This window comes from Sorex fumeus, unplaced genomic scaffold (genome assembly GCF_029834395.1).
Source record: "Sorex fumeus unplaced genomic scaffold, SorFum_2.1 ptg000034l, whole genome shotgun sequence".
Classification (NCBI taxonomy): domain Eukaryota; kingdom Metazoa; phylum Chordata; class Mammalia; order Eulipotyphla; family Soricidae; genus Sorex; species Sorex fumeus.
This window is the reverse complement of record NW_026606091.1, coordinates 25,717,938-25,740,611: the sequence shown is the minus strand read 5'-3', so window position 1 is coordinate 25,740,611 and position 22,674 is coordinate 25,717,938. Positions and strand designations below refer to the sequence as shown.

Here is a 22,674-nt window from a genome sequence, read left to right as displayed (position 1 = left end):
CCAAACCAATCCAGCAAAACTTAATTCCTTGAGGAAAGTTTTAATATGTTCATTCATACTGTAAAATATTAAAGTAACAACAAACAATTTAGGTATCAAGTATTAACCAGAAAAAAGTGATTCCCCCAAAGCCAAGAGAAAATTCTCCCTATAGTGTCTTGCTGTTACTTCATCTCAAGAGAATATTAAAAAAATTCTAAAGGGTCATTTCATGTTGGATGATTTCATGATCATAGACTATATGATAATATAAATTTTTCAATGTTGGTAAAACAAATGATAGAACCTATAAGTGACTTAATAAATGCATAAAGTCTCAAAATTGTAGTATCTATTGTTAAAGCTATTCTACTTCTAGCTACTCTTTTCCTGTCTATAAGCATCAGCATTATTTTAAAAGAAACAAAAATGCTTTTTAAGGTTTGTTTTTGGGTCACACCCAACAGTGCTCAGGGATCACTCTTGGTTCTGCACTAAGGGATCACTCCTGGTGGGGGTCTGGGGACCCTATGTGGTGCTGGGGTAAGCCTTGTGTAAGGCAAGTGCCCTACCCCCTGTACCATTGTCAGCCTGGGGCATATCACTTTAAAAGCAACATGTGCCGAACTGGAGAGATAGTACAGTGGATAGGGTGCTTGCCTTGAAACCATCAACCTGGAATCCATCCTCAGCATCCCATATAGTCTCCTGAGCTCGCCAGGAGTAATTCCTGAGCACAGTGCTAGGGATTTGGGATTTGGGATTCAGCATCAAAAGGTGCAACCTAAAAATAAAGTAAAAGCAACATGTGCCTCCTAAAACTATAATACTGTGGCAGGAAAATAATAGTTCTATAAATAAATATACATAGGATTATATTCAGCTGATGGAACTCAGACCTGTGCTCCAAGTTCTCTCCCTGATCCCCTATTTTTTTTTATTCCCTTGAATTCAGAATATGCACACACTGTAAGAAAAGAGATAGGTGTTCAGTGAAAATTCAGTCTCCTCCCAGCCCTGTCAGAGGCAATCTGAGTTTTCACATTTCCCTCCATAGATTTGTTTCATTGCCATTCTTCTTCTTTTTTTTTCTGGGTCACACCTGGCGATGTACAGGGGTCACTCCCGGCTCTGCACTCAGGAATTACCCCTGGCGGTGCTAAAGGGGACCATATGGGATGCTGGGAATCGAACCCGCCTGGCCACGTGCAAGGCAAACACCCTACCTGCTGTGCTATCGCTCCAGCCCCCATTGCCATTATTCTTGACTCACCCATTTCACTCTCCGCATTGAGGCAAATGTGCTATTTAAAAAGAGAGATCCCAAAGCACTTTCTTGAGCAAAGCCCTAGTGCTTCTATTTTTTGTGGTTGACAGGATCTTTTAGGGGCTCCAGATTATCCGGGAGAAACTCACTATTAATAAGACTTCTACAAATTAGAACCTCATTAATTGAAGTACGTGCAAACATTTGGAAAATGTTTTATATTGAGAATCTGAGTTGTTTAGATTGTGCTTTAAATAGTTTCATCGGTGGTAGGTTCTTTAAAGGTTGGGGGGAAAAAGTCCTAGTATTTTGAATCACCATCTCATTCAAACTTGTCAATCGAGACTCAGGAATTCGGAAAGAACGTGAAACGGAACAGGGAGTTCTCGTGTTCCTTTCTGCGTATTCCTGGGCAAGCAGTAGGACTGGCTGAGGGTTCCCTATCAGAGGCCTTGAGCTCTTAGTCTGGGTCCTGGGAGTTGGCCTGGCCTGGAGCCTCATCTGCACTCCACCTAACAGATAAGGTACAATGAGTTGGGCACCGTTAACTCCAGCGAGGCCTCTGGGGTCATGACCCATGCAGGAGGCACAGATATGCAAGACATTGCCTGCTGGGGATGTGTAAGGTCAACACGATTCTCCTGCAGGAGGACGCAGGTTTCAAAGCGTCGGCGGAACGGGCGGAGATGCCCATGTGAGTGTCGAGGGTTGCATGCAGCCCAGCTGCTGACCGGACCCCAGAACGCCACGACAACGGAACCCGCTAGGTCCGCCCCGCCCCGCCCCCGGGCTCCACTGAAAACCGTTGGGCGGAGGGGGGAGTGGAAGTGGAGGGGGAACGCTGACGGGCGCAGCCAATCGCGGGGCGGCTTTCGGGTGACGTCAGGGCGCGCTCGCCGACTCGGCGCTCGCCGTGGATGTGCAGGGCCGTGCGGGGGCCGGGCCGGGCCGGGCGACGGTCGTGCGCGGCTGGCGTGACCGTGGGAGCCGAGGGGTGGGGGGGTTGGGCTGCATTTGCTAGGACAGCGTTCGGCGTGTGTCCGCGAGGCGCGGCGGCGAGACTCGGACCTGCGTTGGGTGAGGACCTGGCGTGGGCGGGCCACTGCGTGCGCCCGAGGCGCGGGGCGCGGAACGGGGAGTTGCGGGGCGGACTCGGGGACAGCATCCTTCCGGCCCTCGCCCCGAGGCCCGGGTAGCGCGCCTGGCCTGTTTCTGTCCTGCTCGGCCTACACCTTAGGTTCCGTCTAGGGCCCCGCATCGGGCTCCGCCCTGCGGCCGATGCAGCGAGACACAGGTTCGCTGGGACCAGGGCGGGGGCGGGGAGGAGGTTACCCAGGAAGTTGGGGGACCGGGCCAGTTGCTGTCCAGCAAGAAAACGCCCTTAGCCTAGTGAGGGTCCAGGCGGCGGAGGTGTGCGGGTTGCCCGGAGCTGTCGCGCCCGGTGACGGTCTCGGCTTCAGCAGCAGGGGAGTTTGCCGAGCGTACCTTTCTCTCCCCCCAGCCACCCAGCCTGAGTAGGTTTGTGAAATTTATGAAAGCACCCGACGACCCCGGTGATCTTGTAGGGTTGGGTTGGGTGCAGTTTGGCGGCGTTGTCCTCTCCCCTCCCCCCGCTCCCCCGGGCCTGGCAAGACGTGGCACGGGAGCAGGTTTTCGTTCTCCCGCATGCAGGCATCTTACAGAGTGATGGAACGCAAGGGAACAGTGGCCCCGAGAGCCAGGTTTGGTTTGGGGTTTGGGCAAGTTGTGTGATTTGTGTTTTGGACCTATGGTTTCTGTGTGTCGTGCCCCCTCCCAAGCTACCCCAGAACCCAGGGTAGCCCCCCCTCCCCCCCGCTAAGGAGATCCGGGAGGGAGGGTTGAGGATGTAATAAACATGAAGGTGCTGGAAATGAGTGTGAAATGAACACGAAGTGAACCATGCTGGTCGGGTTCTTTTTGTTCTTTTCTTGTTTGGGGGGCTACACTCGGTGGTGCTGCACACGGCTTTCTCCTACCTCCGCACTCAGCAGTCACACCTGGCAGGCTTGGGGGACCGAATGAGGTTCTGGGGATCTAACTCAGCTCAGCCTCCTGCAAGGCAAGCGCCCTTAACCTGCTGTGCTCTGGCCCGTCTTTTCATTATGTTATAAATGCTACGTGGCAGTGCTCGGGGAACTAGATGGGGTGTCTGGGGACAGAACCCAGCTCAGTCCCGTGCGAGGCAAACATCTCTCTCTGGCCGGGCTTCTGAGGTTCTTAACATGCTGTGCGTCATGCAGGAGGGCTTTAGTGATTTTTGTTTTCTCACTGCATCAAGATTGCTGAACCAGGTTTTTATCTTTTTTTCCCCCGACCCTTGAGAGAGATGTCACTTTTTAAAAAATTGTTGCTCACCTTTTGTAAATAGAGTAGTCTTTTTTGAGAAATTCAGGGAGTGGCCTCGAAGAATTGGGTGTTTGCAGACATTGTCAGTGAGTTCAGGATGGAGACATACTTTTCTAAGGGGCTGGGGGTGCGTGGCTCTTGTTACTACTGTGGACTTGAGTGTGGACAGTCGTTGCTTTGTAGACAAGTCCCCTTGGTTTGATCTGGGAAAGTCTGGGGCAGTTGCCCCTTCCTCCAAACAAAACCCAAAAAAGATGTATGCAGCAACAAGTTGTATGGAATGTTACCACTGCACAATATCCACTATTGGCATTTATTAAAGATATATGGTGACCGGAGAGAGTAGGTTGGGTAATACCCTTGCCTTGCAAGTGGCTGACCTGGGTTGGCTCCCTGGCACCCTAGCTCATTCTGATGGCCCTGAGCCTGCCAGGAGTGATTCTAGAGCACAGAACCAGGAATAAGTCCTGAGCGCCACCAGGTGTGGTCTCAAAATGAAAATATATAAAGACATATTTGTGTATTTAATTATTATAGATAGCTTACTGATGGGGCTGGAGCGATAGCACAACGGTAGGGCGTTTGCCTTGCGCGCAGCCAGCCCTGCTGAGCTGGGTTCAGTTCCTCCGCCCCTCTGAGAGCCCAGCAAGCTACCGAGAGTATCTCGCCCGCACAGCAAAGCCTGGCAAGCTCCCCGTGATGTATTCAATATGTCAAACACAGTGACAACAAGTCTCAAAAATGGAGATGTTACTGGGCCTGCTCAAGCAAGTTGATGAACAACAGGAGGACATTTAGTATTTAGTTTAGCTTATTGATAGGAGGACAGATAAGAAACTAGTCATTTTTAGCTTCTAGGGAAAACTGCATAGTTGAAAACACAGATATGTCAGCTTTTAGCTCTACTGCCTCTTGTGACTTCTATTTAATTTATTTTTATTATTTTTTTTAATGTAGGAGTACTGCTGTTTATTCAGCCACTGATTAAGCTCATTGAAGTGGTCATGAACTCCACATTAATGACTTCTATTTTAATATTTTATTCTATTTTAGTACGTGAATATACTACCTAATAAGAAAATAAGTTTAAGTTCTCTTACAAAATAATTCTCCCTTAAAAAGAGGCATTTTACCATTATTTTCTTTTTAAGACTTATTCTCTTAAAGTAACATTAATAATGTTGTATTTTCATCATTTAGTTATATAGCTAGCTTCTTCTCAGTTTTGGTAGAATCACCTTTGAGTTGTCTAAGTATTTCAGTACTTCCAGATGGAAAATATACTGTTCTTCTTGAATAAGTACAATTTGACCCACTATGGTAATGATTTGCTTTATTTCACCCAGCAAAGTCAGTAACATCAACAGTTTATTCAGCTTATATTCAATGATGAATGGAAGAAGAATTATGTATAAGAATACTGGAAGGTGCAATGGTGGTGAGATTGGTGTTGGAATATTGAATATAATAAATCATGAACAACTAAAAAATACAATAACCACTTTTGGGGAAATGGAAATATTTGTCTTTTAATAAGATAATTAGTGTTTAAATTTTTGAATATGACTGTTTTGAGAAAGAATTTTTTTCATTATCTTTTTTGTTTGGTTTTAATTGGGGGGGGCACACCTGGCAGCGCTCAGGGCTTGCTCCTGGCTCTGCGCTCAGCAGTCACTCCTGGCAGACTTGGGGAACCATGTGGGGTTTTGGGGATTGAACCCAGGTCAGCCTCATCCAAGGCAAGTGCCCTACCTGCTGTGCTAGCGCTCTGGCCCATCTTTTCATTATGTTCTAAATACCATCCATTGGGCAGAAGTAGCTTTTTGCTGGAGAGTTTTATGCGAAGGTAATCTGAAGTGATGACAGTCTGTGTTTTAAGGAAGAGAAGTTCTGGATAAAGAGAAAGGAAATGTTAGGTATAGAAACTTGAATCTAGAAAGACACGGAAGTGATGAAGACATTCTAATTGAACTGGAGATATTTCCTTATGACCTTGACACTGAGCATGCGTAATTGTAGGTGGGGGAAAGTGGTTGGATGGCCTGGGTCCAGATCAACAATTTGGACTTTAGCCATAGTTGGTGTGCTCTTTTTAGTATTACAGTGTATGAACTTTGGAAATCTCACTGAGAAAGTTTGTGAGAGGCAGGCCAAGACTAGAGATAAGTAAGCCATTTTTGTTGTAACATTCAGACGTAAGAAGAGGGATCAAACCAGGAATATTCTGGTGGGGATAAAGAGGAGCTTGATTCGAATGCTTTTCAGGGGGGCTGGGTGAGTTCAGTGGGAGACCACCTGCTTCCTCGAAATCAGGGTGGAAATTTCACCCCCAGCACTGCCCCATGTGCTGAGCATGATCCTGGGGGCACAACAGAGTGACCTATGGCAAGCACTGCCAGCAAGTGTGTGATCCCCAGCTTTTATACCAGTCTTCGAAGGGAAAGATAACTCTTGGTATGAATAATAAATGTCTTTCAAAAAATATTAAGAAAGAGGGTCTGGGGAAAGACACAAAGGGCTGGAGCACATGCTTTGTTCAGTCCTTGGTGTCACCTGGTCCCCCCCAATCACTGAGCCAGGATTAGCTCCCGAGCACCAGTGGGCGAGACCCCCAAATAAAACAAAACACTGATGGGACTTAGGAGATAGAGGCTCCATTGCAAACAAGGATCTCAAGGCATTTGGATGACTGGAAGCTCAAGTGTACTTGGAAAAAGGAATAAATTTGGAAAAGGAAAAGAGGAAAAGAGGTTTGTTTGGGACAGTGACTTTAAGATACCTGTATGAGACAAGATATTTCTGGTAGCATTTTGGAGGGTGGGGGAGGTTTGGGCCATACCAGCTGTGTTCAGGGCTTATGCCTGGCCCTGTGCTCAGGGATCATTCCTGGCAGGAATTGAGGAAGCATATGAGGTATGGGGATTGAATCCAGGTTAGCTGCATGACGGGCAGACTCCCTGCATGCTGTGCTGTCTCTCTGACCCCTAAGCCCCAGTGTATTTCAAGAGGGAGTGGTAAGAGTTACAGGCTGCCGGAATTTCAGAAGTCTGGATATACCAGTAGGTGAGTTACGTAGAAGTGATGGGGCCAGAACACAGTGCATTGGGTAGGGAGTTTGCCTTGTATGTGGCTGACCTGGGTTCGATTCCCAGTATCCCATATGACTCTCTAAGCCCACCAAAAGTGATCCCTGAGCGCAGAGCCAAGGAGTGAGCTCTGAGCATCATCAGATGTAACCCCAAAGCAACAACAAAAGAAGTGGTGGTGGAAAAAAAGATAAAGGATCACTCTCCTGGCCTGGCCAGGATTGTGACTTCGTGATAAGAGTACCTGGCTTGCATATATGAGGCCCTGGGTTCATTTCCTGGTGCTACAAAACACGGAGCAAAATAAAACAAAATAAATGGTAGATAAGGATTAAAGCTGCAAAACTCTACATTTATATAGAGAAAATATTCTAATCATAAATAATTTATATTTTTATAACTTTAGGAACTCTACTTTAAGAATCTTTCAAAACAGAAAAAGCAAGTCATGGAGAAGAATGAGATTAACCGGAAACTTCGGGTCTGTGTTGCTACTTGCAACCGTGCTGATTATTCTAAACTTGCCCCAATCATGTTTGGCATTAAAACAGAGCCCGAGTTCTTTGAACTTGACGTGGTGGTTCTTGGCTCTCATCTAATAGATGACTACGGGTAAGATCAAAGTGTTCCTGTAATCTTTGTGTCATGGTGTACATTGTCATTTTCACGTGTCCTCGGAGAAGTGGCTTTGCGTTCTTGAACTTCTGGTTCTTCAGTTAAAAAAATGAAGTGAAAAATCTATATTACAGATTATTATGAAGACAGGAGACAATGTTATAAATGATCACTCAGATGCTGCTTAATAGGTGCTTAATAAATGATGGCCATTTGTGATGTTCAAGTAATATTCAGAAAGTGCCACTTACATATTGTATGACTGTTATAGCATAGAATCATATGTTACCTGTTCTGTACGTTTTGGTAAAAAGTAAAGTAAAGGCCCTCCCGTTGATCATCGATTTGCTCGAGCGGGCCCAGTAACGTCTCCATTGGAGACTTTGTTGTTACTGTGTTTGGCATATCGAATACTCTCGGTAGCTTGCCGGGCTCTCCGGGAGGGGCGGAGGAATCGAACTCAGGTCGGCCATGTTGGCTGCGTGCAAGGCAAATGCCCTACCGCTGGTAATTCCACATTAAAACTGGTAATAGCAAACAGTATATAGAGTAGTAGTAATGGAATAAGAGGTTAGAAGCTAACAGATCTATGAAGTATAGTAGAAAGTTATGTTATAGTTATCACTTACTTGGGTGACATTTATTGGTATGAATTTAAAAGATAAGAACTGGAAAATCTTTGAAAGCACAGAGTATATGAACCAAAGATTCATTTTGATTAAATATGATATATTCATTTTGTTCTATGTGATAAAATGGTATTTAGTGCACCCTTGTGGCATGAAAACATTAATGCGGCCTGCAGAAATTGAATTGCATTAGATATGAAAGAAGATTATTCAGGTAAAGTTGTTTTTTTCAGACTGGTCTTTAAAAACAAGATAATCACAGCCAAAACAAAAGACCTGCCTCCAAAAGTGGGTGGGGGGGGATGCTGGGACCCGTGGTGGATGACGGGCACTGGTGGAGGGATGGGCACTTGATCATTGTATAACTGAAACCCAAGCACAAAATTTGTAAGCCTACAACTGTACCTCATGGTGTAATAAAAAAAGGAAAAAAAAAAAGTGGTTAGTAATATTCTCTAGAAAATGCTTGAAGAAGAAACTCATGGCTTGCTCCCGTTTCTTTAATTTTACAAGTAAAGTAAAGTAAAGTAAAGGCCCTCCCGTTGATCATCGATTTGCTCGAGCGGGCCCAGTAACGTCTCCATTGGAGACTTTGTTGTTACTGTGTCTGGCATATCGAATACTCTCGTAGCTTGCCGGGCTCTCCGAAAGGGGCGGAGGAATCGAACTCGGGTCGGCCATGTTGGCCGCTTGTAAGGCAAACGCCCTACCCACTGGGCTATCACTCCAGCTCTGCCTATGGCCAATTTTACAAGTAAATGCTAAAAATTGCTTCTCCTTTTTGGTTGAGGTTAGATTGTTTTTCCCAGATGTACTCAAGAAACACTCTTACCTCTCTGTCCTCTTCTGCATCAGAAACACATACCGCATGATCGAGCAGGATGACTTTGACATTAACACTCGGCTGCACACGATTGTCCGTGGGGAGGACGAGGCGGCCATGGTGGAGTCCGTGGGCCTGGCCCTGGTGAAGCTGCCCGACGTGCTCAACCGCCTGAAGCCTGATATCATGATTGTTCACGGAGACAGATTCGACGCCCTGGCCCTCGCCACGTCCGCTGCCTTAATGAACATCCGAATCCTTCACATCGAAGGTGGTGAAGTCAGTGGGACCATTGACGACTCCATCCGACACGCCATAACCAAGCTGGCTCACTACCACGTGTGCTGCACCCGAAGTGCGGAGCAGCACCTCATTTCCATGTGCGAGGACCATGACCGCATCCTGTTGGCGGGCTGCCCTTCCTATGACAAACTGCTCTCTGCCAAGAACAAAGACTACATGAGCATCATCCAGACGTGGCTAGGTAGGCAGCAAACTTTCATCATCCTAACGGGGGTTTTTGCCAGAATGTGCTGGGTGTGTGGATAGAATGTTCCAGTAGCTAAGGCCCTAATTCATGTAGCTCATCCCCCCTCCCCCTGCCCCACCATGTGACTTTGCCTCTCTGAAACTCGCTTTGCCTGTAATGTGCACTTAGCAGACTGAATTGTTTCATATGTGCTATATCTATACAACAGAATATATGATGTGATATTGGGTGTCTGTATAATGGTGTACAGCAACAGAACAGATCCTGACATTTCAGGAATTGTTGGAATATTCAGATGAGATCATGACCATTAAAAACCAGTTCACAAGCTGTACTTAACTAACCCAAGGTAATTTCTTATTAAGAAGCAAGTCACAGTTGTAGCACTAGAGTTTATTATCCCTGTAAGCAAGACCTCAGATCTAAGTTCTTCAGTGATCTAAGATTTAGCTTTCTCGAAATTATTTCGTGCTAGTCAGAGGCAAAGAAAATATATTTGTAAGTTAATTTATAGTAAGAGTATTCCATACAGAACAAATCAGGATTTTCTATTCAGGTATTTAGGACTGTAGTTTTATCAGTGGTAGATTTATTGAAGTTCATGAAGCAAATTGATATGGATACTATGTAATCAAAGTGACTGTATAGAAGTAAATCAAAATCAAATTAGAACGAAAAGGAGTTGAACTTTGCTGTTCTATAAGTCAATGAATCCTGTATATTTCTCATCTTGGGAAGATTTGTAGTTCTTAGGAACCTGTGTAGGGAATGCTGTGGGACAGATGTCTCTTTAGTCTCTTCATTTTTATACTTTTAAGCAAACATTCCTGCATTCTGTCTTGATCATATGTTTATGTATTCAGGAAAAAAATTATTTCTAGGAAATTTGTAATGAATGAAAAAGAGTATTAAGTAGAAAGCAGCAAGATTGTACTGCTGGACTTTAAGGTTTTCCTTGGGACATTTTATACAGTTTCTTTAGGGTAAGAAGCAAAAACTAGACTTTTTTTAAAGATCAGTCTTTTGGGGAGGGTGACACTGCAGACATAGCTCAGGAACAGAGCAGTCAGTTGCTTGTCATGTGTGAGGCCTTGGGTTGAAACCCCTATCCTCTAACTTCCCCCCAAAAAACAATGAAACTAGTGGTGAAACTAGTCACAAAAGGTGTCAGGAGGGACAACAATTGTGTAAAGTCTACATTTGCTTATCTTGTGGGGAGAGGGCCCACACCCACTCATACTCAGGGTTTACTCCGGGTTCTCATTCAGGGATTACTCCTGGTAGGCACAGGACAGCCACCATGTATTGAGTCAAGAATTAAACCTGGGTCAGTGACATGTAAGGCAAGGTCCCTCCCTGCAATATAACCTCTCTGGCTCCTGTGTTTGCTTCTGAACCTGCTACTCCTTTTTTCTTCCTTTTTCTTTTTTTCCATTTTGGTCTCTCCTGTGCCAGCAACCCCACTCCCACCTCTGGACTTACAACTCCTGATGCTATCATTCTGCTTAGGAAAAAAAGGATTGTGTAGGTTACTCAGAACGTGAAATTTTGTAACTAGAGTATTAATAAATACAAGTTCTAATAAAAATGATAGCAAATGTTAAATTACTGCCAATAAAAGAAATGTAGCAGCACATGTCGGACTTTACAACATAAAACAAAATGACAGTACTTTGATGGGAAGGAAAGGCTTGTGTGGAGGGGCTGAAGCTGTAAGCCTGGAGACAAAGGCAGAGTGCAATAGCATCAAAAGCTGTACGTTCACAAGCAGCTGTGGGTTTTTCTCTAGGTTTCTCTCAGTAGGGCCATACCCTGCGCCGCTGGGGATCACACATGTAGACATATGCTGTACTTCCTGAGCTTTTTCCCCAGCCCCTGCACAGAATGTGTTTTTTTTTTCCAGCTCAGTTCCCCCTGACCTCTTTTTCCTTTTTTCACATCAGAGAGTAATGAGCCAACATTGTAATAAGGTCTGACAAAGGCAAGGCTTGAGGCCCCAGTCACATGTATCACACACACATGTGAATACGGAATCATCATGCTTATGAGTCACAAAAGGATCACTGTGTTTCTCCCTGCTCCCCTCTCCCTGCACTGGTTTAAAAAGATACCCAGTTTTGCTCTTTTGCCATTCTTCTCATAGGTAAAGGTAAAGGTAAAGGCCCTCCCGTTGATCGTCGATTTGCTCGAGCGGGCCCAGTAACGGCTCCATTGGAGACTTTGTTGTTACTGTGTCTGGCATATCGAATACTCTCGGTAGCTTGCCGGGCTCTCCGAGAGGGGCGGAGGAATCGAACTCGGGTCGGCCATGTTGGCCGCTTGTAAGGCGAACGCCCTACCCGCTGTGCTATCGATCCAGATGCTCTTAAATGACTCCCATCTAGAATCCTGTTACCAAGTACAGTCCTGCTGCACTCTGTACCATATGGTTATTTTCTGTATACTCCAAATGTTTAAATCACACTTAAACTAGAGATGAAGGAAGAATGAAAAGCTTTCATGGGGTAAACTGTGAGAATTTTTCTTCCTCTTCCTCTTAACAGTAAATTGTATAGAAATTCTCTTCCTGGGACCACAGACACTCCCTCAGATCCTTCCTTACTCTAAAAGAAAAAATCCTGCCCTAGAAAAAGAACTAGGACCAGAGGGATAGTACCGTGGGTAAGGCGCTTGCCTGGCACACACCTGGCCTGGGTTCAGCCCCAGTCACCCACCCCCACCCCAGCCCTGCCTGGAGTGATCCCTGAGTGCAGAGCAAGGAGTAAGCCCTGAGCACCAGAGTGTGGCCTAAACCCCTCCCCCGAGAGGGGGTGGGGGAAGAGGAGAGAGATGGAGAGAGGGAGAGAGAGAGAGAGAGGAAGAGAGAGGAAGGAGAGGGGAGAGAGAGAACATGTGCTAAGATGGGTCAGAGTGATAGCACAGTGGGTAGGGTGCTTGCCTTGTGCATGGTTTGATGCACCCTTGTCCAGGGTTTGATGCCTGCAACACATATGTTCCCCTGAGCCCCACATGGAGTTATTGATCCTTGAGCACCTGTGTTTCTTCATATCTGTGAGGACTCACATATGATACAGCAAATGACACGATTTTGATAAATGTTTTTCCATTAGCCCGTCACAGATGAGTTGATTCACATGGTAGCCGGATACGCTAACTCACTTTGGAGCAGCACCCACAGCAGCATGTCCGCACATCTGTATGTCTTTTACAGTGGCGGAAACGCCTTCATTATTGCCACTCCCCACCCCGTTTTTAATTCTACGTTTCTTTGACTGATCACCAGTAAGAGTAGTCGCAGCACTTTCTAATGACTATTTGAGCATCCCTAGAAATAGACTCAGGAATCCCTGATCACAGATAGCTAGAGAAGTAAGTAGGGGTGGGGAATTAGTTCAAGGAGCTGAAGCACATGCTTCGCATGCAGATGTCCCACGTTTGATCCACAGCATTGGATGGTCCCTTGGTAGCACTAGAGATGGTCCCTGAGATGGTACCTGGAGTAGCCCCAGAGCACATGAAGTATGTGCCCCAAGTAAAAGAAAATACACATATTTAAATTAAAATAAGTATTAAATATATCTTTATGATACACAACTGTAAGTTTTAAATATTTAAGGTAGTATATTTGATTTACATAAGCTGAAATATTATTCAAAATCATTCAGTTAGTTGATGGTCAGTGTACGTACCTACACAGAGTCTAGTGCTTCTGTGTATGAGACTCAACAAATTCCTTAATCATCTAATCTTTCGTTAGTTCAGTTAAAAAAAGAGAGAGAGAGTTTCTTTGTTATGACCCCGATCTTTAGTACTTCACCTGAGAGTATGTTAATCTCTTCTTTCTGGAATTCTTTTTCTGGTTCTTTTAGGATTTTAGATAGAACTTTTATACGCTGGCTACCAAAAAAGGTAATATTTATATTCCTTTACATCAGTGTTGAACAGAATAAGAGGCAATATCTTACAAAATAAAATGTTGGCCTTTTGGACCTGGGCTGGACTCAGTGGGTAGAAGACTTGTATGTGTGAAGCCCTGGGTTTGATCCTGGGCACCACATGGTCCCCAAAGCACCACTGGGAGCAACCACTGAGCACTGATCCAGGAGTAGCCCCAGAACACCACCAGGTGTGACCCCTGCAAACAAATTTTAGCACATACAACCTTTTAAATAAAATTCTGAAGATTTTTAGTAAAAATTTTCTACTGCCATTAGTGTAATGGTAAAGATAAATATCATCATAAAGTTGACCATTAAATTTAGTATCACAAAATAAATACGTCTTTCACCAAAAACAAGCTAATGGGAACACATCCCAGCTGATGGGGTATATAATGTCTCTTCCTTTACTTTGTGGACACCACCTCTCCCCGATCTCTCTTTCTCTCTCTCTCTCTCTCTCTCTCTCTCTCTCTCCCTCCCTCCCCTCCCCCTCCCCCTCCCCTCCCCCTCCCCCTCCCCTCCCCCTCCCCCTCCCCCTCCCCCTCCCCCTCCCCCTCCCTCCCTCTTTTTCCCTTTATTCTTTTAATTAAAAATTCCCCCCTGCTCTTCTTTCCCTTGTTGCAGTTAGAGTGACTGGGGGTTGCCAGCTTAGTTGTGGTTCTTGCTGGGGTCACAGTCAGTACTCCTGCACATGATGGCTGTGGGTCATTGTGGCACACTCATATCCTCTTCGGGGTCCCATGCCTGGCCTGGCTGCCAGCACATGTCATCTGTAGCACTCCCAGACACCTGGCCATGTGCTGGACAGCACATAACTCGGTTATAGCACTGAGGATCTCAGGCGGCAAAAAGACCATGACCTGGCATATAAAGGTAGCATCAGGGATCAGACTTGGAGCCTCATGTGTGCAGCTTTAACCACTGAACCATCCTTGGCCCTCCCTCCACATGACTTAAAATACTAGACCCACTTGGAGCCCAGGGAGTGATTTGGCAATGAAAAGTACCTGCCTGGGGGCTGAAATGATAGGACAGTGGGGAGGGCACTTGCCTTGCATGCGGTTGACTCAGGTTCCATCCCTAGCACCTCATATGGTCCCTGGAGCCTACCAGCAGTGACTGCTGAGTATAGTGCCAGGAATAACCACTTCTGGGTGTGGCCCCAAACAAAAACAAACACCCCCTCGCCCCCAAAAAAAACTTGCAAACAGACTGAAAGTTCCATCCCAGCCCTACTGCTTGTGCCCATGAGAGGCAGTGCTGCTCTCTTGTGCTGCCAGTGATTCAGGAATCACTGTGGCCAGGTGTGGACAAGTGCCGCTACAACTTAACAGGTATCTGAAAGAGGCAGTAAGGCTGGGGGATAAGAAACATCTCACAGTGAGCATGTATAAAACCACAGGGACCCACGGGAGCAGCCACGACTAGCTTGGGCAACCAAACTGCAGGGTGCAGCCCCGAGCACGTGTGCAAGCCCCAGCCAGCACCGCACCCACAACCTGTCATTGCTGTAGCTGCATCAACAGAGGGAAGGGAAGGGAGAATGAATGTTACAGATTTTGTTTATGGCTTTGAGAAACAGTTACATTTGCTCCCAGAGTTCTTGGATTTGTAGCTGCAGTTTATCCATTGGTTCTAATTTGGACCCTCCTACTTAGATTGTGACCATAAAAACGCATGGTTAGGACTCATGCTTTGGGGTATTGAGTCTTCCTCTTTCACCGTTCCATGGTTCTTAACTTAGGAAGCAATGTGATTTGATTTGATTTTTTTTAAACAGGTGATGATGTGAAATCTAAAGATTACATTGTTGCACTACAACATCCTGTGACCACTGACATCAAGCATTCCTTAAAAATGTTTGAGTTAACATTGGATGCACTGAAGTCATTTGACAAGCGGACCTTAGTTCTATATCCAAATGTCGATGCAGGTAATCGAACTAGAAAATGAAATTTGGCCACTTACCTTTCCAGTTTTATATTTCTGTCACGTCTTCTTTTGACTTCCCTTCCTGTCTTGCTCACTTTATTGGAGACCAGACCATTCTGAAATGCATTCCAGTTTTCAAAGGACTACAATTGAAAGGACTACACTACAGTTTGGTGGTAAATTGAAGAGTTTATGATAAATTTTTTTTTTTTTTGGTCAGCAGTCTAGTAGAATAAAGACTACAACTAGACGTTTTTTGTTTGTTTGCTTTTTGTTTTGGGAACTTCAGTGGTAGTGCTCAGGGCTTACGCCTGGCTCTGCCTTCAGGGATCAATCCAGATGGGGCTTAAGGGACCATATGAGGTACTGGGGATTGAACCCAGGTCAGCCATATGCACAGTATGCACCCTAGATGCAGTACTTTGTCTCTTGCTCCTTGTTTTGTTTTTGTTTTTGTTTTTGCTTTTTGGGTCACACCCAGCAATACTCAGGGGTTCCTCCTGACTCTGCACTCAGGAATGACTCCTGGCAGTGCTCGGGGGACCATATGGGATGTCAGGGATTGAACTGAGTGCAAGGCAAACACCCTACCCACTATACTACCGCTCCGACCCCACCTTGTTTTGTTTTTTGTTTATGGACCACACCTGGTCATGCAGTTCAGTTTGATCTCCAGTACTGCATATGGTTCCTTGAGCACCACTGGATCTATATATGTATTACCCTCACCAAGTACACGTATCATTATTCTTTCCTAGTCTTTATTTTTTAGAGATATTTATAATGTTATTATTTTTGTTGTTTAGTATTATCAGTGGTACTGTGTTTGTAATTTACTTTCCTGATTGCATACATTTACGAGGTAGAGAAGTTTTTCCCCTATGGAATGAAAGGTTTCCACATTAAAGTTCATCTTCATGGCGTTTTTGACAATATATGTTTTTTCTTATCCAGTTCTCCAATGTAGGGTTCTCTAGAAAACTGCCTGTGGTTTAGGCTTAATCCAGAGAGAAACCTTTAGCTGAGACCACACCTAATTTTCAGATGGTAGCACCTTCTGTACGTGTACTGCAGTGGCTATTGGTGATGGCAGGAGAGTAAGTAGAAACAGGCTTGTTCCATGAGGTTAGTCTCTGCAGCCAGTAACTGCCTTACCACATAATGAGAGTTGGAAAGAGAACAGCACACATACCTGGCTTCTCTCAGATCTGCTGCTCCGAGGCTGGTAAGCATGGTGGGGTCACTAGATTGCCTCCTAACTAACCAGTCAGATTAGAAACTCTGCCTCCTTTGCTCGGCATTTGCTAGGAGAAGATGAGTGGAGAAGCAAGCACAGAGGCATGAACTACTGCTTCCCCCCTATTAAGTACAATATCAGCCATAGGATCAGAATCTGATGAGTGCCAGTGCCACCTGCTGAGCATCATGGTGTTCGTATAAATGTGGGCATGACTTTGCAGAGACTTTCTCATCACTTAGTATATAGGGTCCAAGGCCTCCCATTCAGAGACTCTCCCCCCTAAAGAGAGATAGTTGGCTTGCATTGAGCCCCTTAATTGTTTAAAGTGAAAACGTTTGCTGGGGCACTAAAAGGTATATGCTTTGCCCAGCAAACAGTTGGGACTGTTTGAAAAGTCCCAACTGCTGCTATTTAAAATTCAAGCTACGGCAGGGAATGCGGCTCTGTGGGAGAGCACTTGCCTTGCATCTGTGAGGCCTTTGGTTTAATTTCTGCCAGCACCAAAATAAATGTAACTAAATAAATTCCTAGAGAAGCTGAAGCAGGCATTTTAGATACTCATTAATCATGAAATGATCAGGAATTTGCTGTTTTCTAGTGACTGGTGTGTTTCTGTGGGAAGGTATCCTTAAGGGAAGCTATAAACTTGCCAGTAAAAATGGTTAGCTCTCAAGCCATTTAACAGTTGGTTCTTTTTATTTATATTTTTATACCAACAGGGAGCAAAGAAATGGTCCGAGTGATCCGGAAGAAGGGCATTGAGCGTCACGACAATTTTCGAGCTGTTAAACACGTCCCATTTGACCAGTTTATACAGCTGGTTGCTCATGCTGGTTGTATGATTGGGAATAGCAGCTGTGGGGTACGGGAGGCTGGAGCTTTTGGAACACCTGTGATCAATCTAGGAACTCGTCAGATTGGAAGAGAGACAGGTATATCTTTCCACTTCAATTAAGGTTAATACACACATGCGTTTTTGGATAGTGTACGAATCATTGCTGGCATGTACGTTTATATACCAAAATGGGTGAGGTTCATGAGCAATTATAGTGTGAGAGCTATAAACCACAAACTGATTTATACCGAAGTGGGTGAGGTTCATGAGCAGTTATAATCTGAGACCTATAAATCGCAGTCTGATTTATACCAAAGTGGGTGAGGTTCATGAGCACTTAATAGTCTGAAATCTATAAATCACAAATAGTGCTTAGCAAAATTTTACGAGCTCTGTTTCCATTTTTAGTGTCTTTATAATAGCAGATTCAAGACTTTCTTAGTTAATTGTGATTTTTGATGACTCTGTGTAAGTAAAAGTGTAGTTGAGTGTTACAAGTGTACAGATATGATTGCTCCAAGCCTGATGTACCATAAATACGTGAAGCATAATTGGGATTATTATTAATGTATTTGCTGGGCCATATTCTGCTACTGACATTAGTCCAAGTTCTAAGATGATACAAGCAAATATATTTCGGTAGCTAATGGAAGAACGGATACAGTTAATGGAAAAAAAACTGGACTCTATTCAAGGATATCGTTTAGAGCTTTGTTCTTTCTCTGTTCTTCCAATTGCCACTCTGACTTTTTTGTTACCTTTAGACCTTTTTCCTTTTAATTTCCAACATTATTTTGATTCTTCATAGAGAAAATAGGGGCCACGAGATGGCAGGCCATTAAGTTTCATTTATTAATTAAAAAAATGGGTCAGACCTGTGTGCTAGGCACTGGAATTCAGCAGTGGACCAGACCAACAAGGACTGTGCTCTGATGTAACTCTTTTCCAACAGGCAGGCAGGTAGTAACGGGCAAAAAGGAATAGCAGCTCAGGGTGTCTGTGTGTCATGTGGGCTGCAGCCCAAGGAAATGAGACTAGACTGGGAAGGCCTTGCAGGAGAGGACACGGTCTGCCATCCAAATGATGAGGCATTAGCTCTGTGAGAAGCAGTGAGACACCGAGGGAAGAGCCAGTATCATGAAATGATATGAGAACAAGCTTGAGAAACAAGGGCCAGTGTAGCCACGGAGCAGTGGGCAAGCAGAAGCATGATCCGACATTAGAACAGGTGACTGAACCTCTGTGAACCAGGGGAGCTAAGCTGGAAGTCTTTCAAAATCACAGTGGGGGGAAGCCAGTGAAGGAGGGAATGGCACACTCTGACTTCCATGCGCCTTGGGCTGCTCTGTGGAAGCAGAGAGACCAGTTACGAGGTGATCTGAGTTCCTGTGGGAGGTGATAGTGGCTAGACTGAGTGGTAGTGTAAGAGGGAAAAGTTTCAGTGGGGTTTGTTACTGTACTTGCTGATGCTTAGTTGTGAAAGGAAGAGAGAATTGGTGGTAAGGGCTCGATTCTTGGATCAGGCTCTTCTGTGCCATCATGGTTGGGATATTGGCAGGTTTGGGAGGGGGAGGAAGTGAGAGCTCTTTAGTGGTCATGGTAAGGTTGAGGTGCTTAATTGCTGGCAAATTAGAAGTGGCAGGAAAGCAGGGACTTAATTGAGTGCTACAGAGAGATGGTTTCTAGTTTGGACATCAATTTGGATGCTATAGCAGAAAGACCTAAAATAATAATGCCTTAAATAGGTTAGATTCTCTTGCTTTCTTACTGGTGTGGTGGCCCCACACAGAGACTTGGCTTCTATTTATCTTCCTGAGGTTGCCCCAGCTTTTGCTGTCAAGACACATTTTAGCCATTGGGAAGGAAGACAGGAAGATCCAGTCTCTTTAAGAACACAGTATGGAATTTGCAAGTATTCTCACAATCTCTCAGAATTTCATTTAGTTGCAAGGGAAGTTGAAGAATGTGGTCTTTATTTGGATAACTGGGTTCCTGCTAAACATTCTGTTACCAGGATAGAGAAAAGGTTTGCGCATAATAGTCCCTCTTTCGCCCAGTCTTTTTAAATTTTATTTTCGTAAGATTGTTCACATTAATTGATTACATTCAGTATTTCAGCACAATCCCACCACCATTACACCTTCCCACCACCATTATTTCAAATTTTCTCACCACCATTAAAGCCTGCCTGCCACAGGCAGATGCTAGATAATTTATTTTCTGTTGCTTATTATGAATATCATGAGAGGTTGTGTGCTCCTGGAATTCTAAAATTGTAAATGATTGGGGTCCAGAGACATCTCTGTAGGGAGCTAATTCATTTTGAGATTCATTTGTGAGTCTCTGGATCAAGGCCGTTAATGCGCTTAGATGCTCCTGGAGGCAGTTCCTGGGTATGACAGCTTGGATCCCGAGGGGGCGGGGAGACGGGAAGGGACAGCCTCTCCCCACCACTGCCCAGTGGACTGGAGTCTTCAGTCCCTGGTCCCATGTATCTGGGTCTTTCTTCTGAAGCTTTGTGGTCACCGGGGGTTCCTTTGGAGTGGGTGGAGATAAGACACCTGCTCCACCTGAGGTGCCCGGTGAAACCGGCTCAGCATGGAGTCTGGAGAGGTCTCCTTTGAGCTGCTGTCTTCCAGGATTCAATGATGAGTCTCTGGATCAAGGCCGTTGATGCACTTAAATGCGCCCATGGTCTTTAAATTAAGGGATCAAATAAGGTGCCAACAGATACTTGAATACTAGGTTAAATACTGGGTTTGGCAAGCATTCTTTGGTCAAAGGCAGTCACTGGACCTGCTGCCACCACATGATAATAAACAGGTCCTCACCCGCCCTTTCTTGCACTGGAGTAGTATCTGCCCTGTCTGTAGTCTACAGCCTTCTGCCTGTGTTCTCAAGCCCCACACTCCTGGCCTGTCATTCTTTCTCTTGCTTGTATTTTCCTTTTTTGTGGGTTCTGGGGGGCTCAGCTCCTGGCTGTGCTCTGGGGCTGCTTCTGGTGTGGTGTATGGGGGCTGGCCATCCCTGGCAGTGCTTGGGGGACCATGCAGTGCTGTGACAAGTAGAGCAGCCACCTAGCCCTGTACGTGTCTAGGAAGTTCACTGCCTTAGCAGGCCTGCTCGTTGACAAACTGACCAGTTTGGCTTGGTGAGTGGATTTGTTAGAACAGAGGAAGGCAGGGCACGTGCATGATGACTTGGTTAGTTGTGGTGGGCCCAGAGTTTACCTAGTTTACCAGTTTTAAAATTTGTTTTGTTTTGGCTACAATTCTACCTGTGCTTAGGGCTTAACTCCTGGCTCTATGCTCAGAAGGGATTATGGTACCATATGAGGTGTAGAAGGTCAAGCCAGGGTTAGCGACATGCAGGGCAAGCACCTTACTCCCATCCCCTTTTAAAGTCTGTTTTTCAGCACTTAACTCCTGATTCTGTTTAGGGATCATTCCTGGTGGTACTCAGGGTGCCCGGGATCCAACCGGAGTCAGTTGTTTAAAGCAAGAAACCTACCCGCTGTCCTATCTCCCTAGTCTCTGTCTTACTCATTTCAATAGAAAGCAGAAACTTGATTTATTCTCTTAGGAAATAAAGGATTCTAGTGCCCTCAGGTATCTGATGTGGAAATCTTGCTAAGTGTACTTTTTAAAAAATTTTATTTATTTTTTATTAGTGAAACACCATGAAGTACAGTTATAGACTTACAAATTTTTGTGCTTGGGTTTCAGTTATACAATGATCAAGTACCCATCCCTCCACCAGCGCCCATCCTCCACCACCACAGGTCCCAGTTAATTTTATTTTTAAAATTTTTTCTTAGTGAAACACCATGAGGTACAGTTGTAGACTTATAAACTTCTGTGTTTGGGTTTCAGTTATACAATGATTGAGTACCCATCCCTCCACCAGTGCCCATTCTCCACCACCAATGATCCCAGTAGCCCTCCCATTCCCCCCCCCACCCCACGCCTTAGTGGCAGGGCATTCCCTTTTGCTCTCTCTTTCCTTTAGGGTGTTGTAGTTTGCAACAGAGGTATTGAGTGGCCATCACGTTCAGTCTGTAGTCTACTTTCAGCATGCATCTTGCATCCCAAGCGAATCTTCCAAACATCTTTTACTTGGTGTTCCCTTCTCTATCTGGGCTGCCTTTTTCCCCAGCATGTGCTGCCAGCTTCAAAGCCATGGAGCAGACCTCCTGGTACTTATCTCAACTATTCTTGGGTGTTTGTTTCCCATTCTGTTATTTTAGCTAAGTGTACTTTAAAATGTATAAAAAGTAGAACAGTTGAAGTTTCTCCAGTAAAAGACTTACTTGAAGTCTTCATGAAACTCATGAATCTGGGTTTCATGATTAATTATTAGCATGATCCACTGCTAAATGCTTTATGTTTTGTATAGTTCCACTTAAAATCATTATATGGGGCTGGAAAAACAGTGTAGTGGGCACAGTGTTTGCTGTACATGTGGCTGTTCTGGGGTCAAATCCTGGCACCCCACATGGGTCCCCTCAATACCTCTAGGAGTGATCCCTGAGTGCAGAACCATGAGCAAGCCCTGAGAACTGCTGGGTTGTGACCCCTCAAACAAAACAGCAACAACAAAAACAACAAATCATTGTTATATGTCAATGTTTTTTTCCTAGGGGAAAATGTCCTTCATGTCCGGGATGCTGATACACAAGACAAAATACTGCATGCTCTGAAGCTTCAGTTTGGCAAACAGTACCCCTGGTGAGTATAGACTGTTTTAAAAGGGAATTTGGGGCTGGAATGATAGTATAACAGGGAGGGTGTTTGCCTGGTTTGATCCTGGTTTCCTGTACGGTCCCCCTAAGTAGCACCAGGAGTAATTCCTGAGTGCAGAGTCCGGGAGTAACCTCCGAGCATCGCTGGGTGTGACCAAAAAAGCAAAAACTAAAAATCCAAAACAAAGGGACTCTGTCTCAGGCACCATATTGGAGCTGTGTGGTTCAGGACAAGTCATCCTCATACCTGTATCCCGAGAAGGCCTTAGATGCTGACAGCAGGGCTTGTGGTTATCTCACCCTCTGTTATTCTCTGAGGCTTTCTGTACAGAATGACTTACTTGTGTCAGTAAGTGAACATAGTGTGTCTGCCTGGAAATACATCTGTAGCCTGTATTCAGTGTCTATAACTGTCAGAGTATTGTAACTGATTTTCTTAAAGACTCCAATGGGCTGGTTCTGGTGTCTTAGCTGTTGGCCAATGGCTGAGGTAGCTCAGGGCAGGCCTGGATGCTTGGATATATGGTGGAGAAAGTTGGTGTGAAGAGCAAGGCCAGTGGCGAGACTAAAGCTGGACACTGTGAGTGCCGCTGCCCTAGGTCTGTGGGAAGGAGAAGTGGGCAGCTTCCCAGCTCTTAAAGACTGATGTGGTTTGGGTGAGGCCAGAAATCTCCTGAAAAAATTAGCCAAGCTTTTGACCTCCACAATTCTCTGAAGAAATTTTGGAGG

The 22,674-nt window shown here is 45.0% G+C and overlaps 1 protein-coding gene and 1 pseudogene across 1 annotated transcript in view; one reads left to right on the top strand and one right to left on the bottom strand.

The window, feature by feature from the left end:
- The first annotated feature begins 2,188 nt into the window (after nt 1-2,188).
- Nucleotides 2,189-22,674, top strand: part of GNE (glucosamine (UDP-N-acetyl)-2-epimerase/N-acetylmannosamine kinase) — a 34,782-nt gene continuing 14,296 nt past the window's right edge. The window contains exons 1-6 of the mRNA XM_056117129.1: nt 2,189-2,323; nt 7,106-7,311; nt 8,799-9,250; nt 14,978-15,130; nt 17,089-17,301; nt 21,844-21,931. Of these exons, the coding sequence (XP_055973104.1) occupies nt 7,148-7,311; nt 8,799-9,250; nt 14,978-15,130; nt 17,089-17,301; nt 21,844-21,931 (1,070 nt within the window). The 5' untranslated portion in view covers nt 2,189-2,323; nt 7,106-7,147. The remainder of the gene's footprint in view (nt 2,324-7,105; nt 7,312-8,798; nt 9,251-14,977; nt 15,131-17,088; nt 17,302-21,843; nt 21,932-22,674) is intronic.
- On the bottom strand, nt 11,194-11,317 carry LOC130026751 (uncharacterized; annotated as a pseudogene).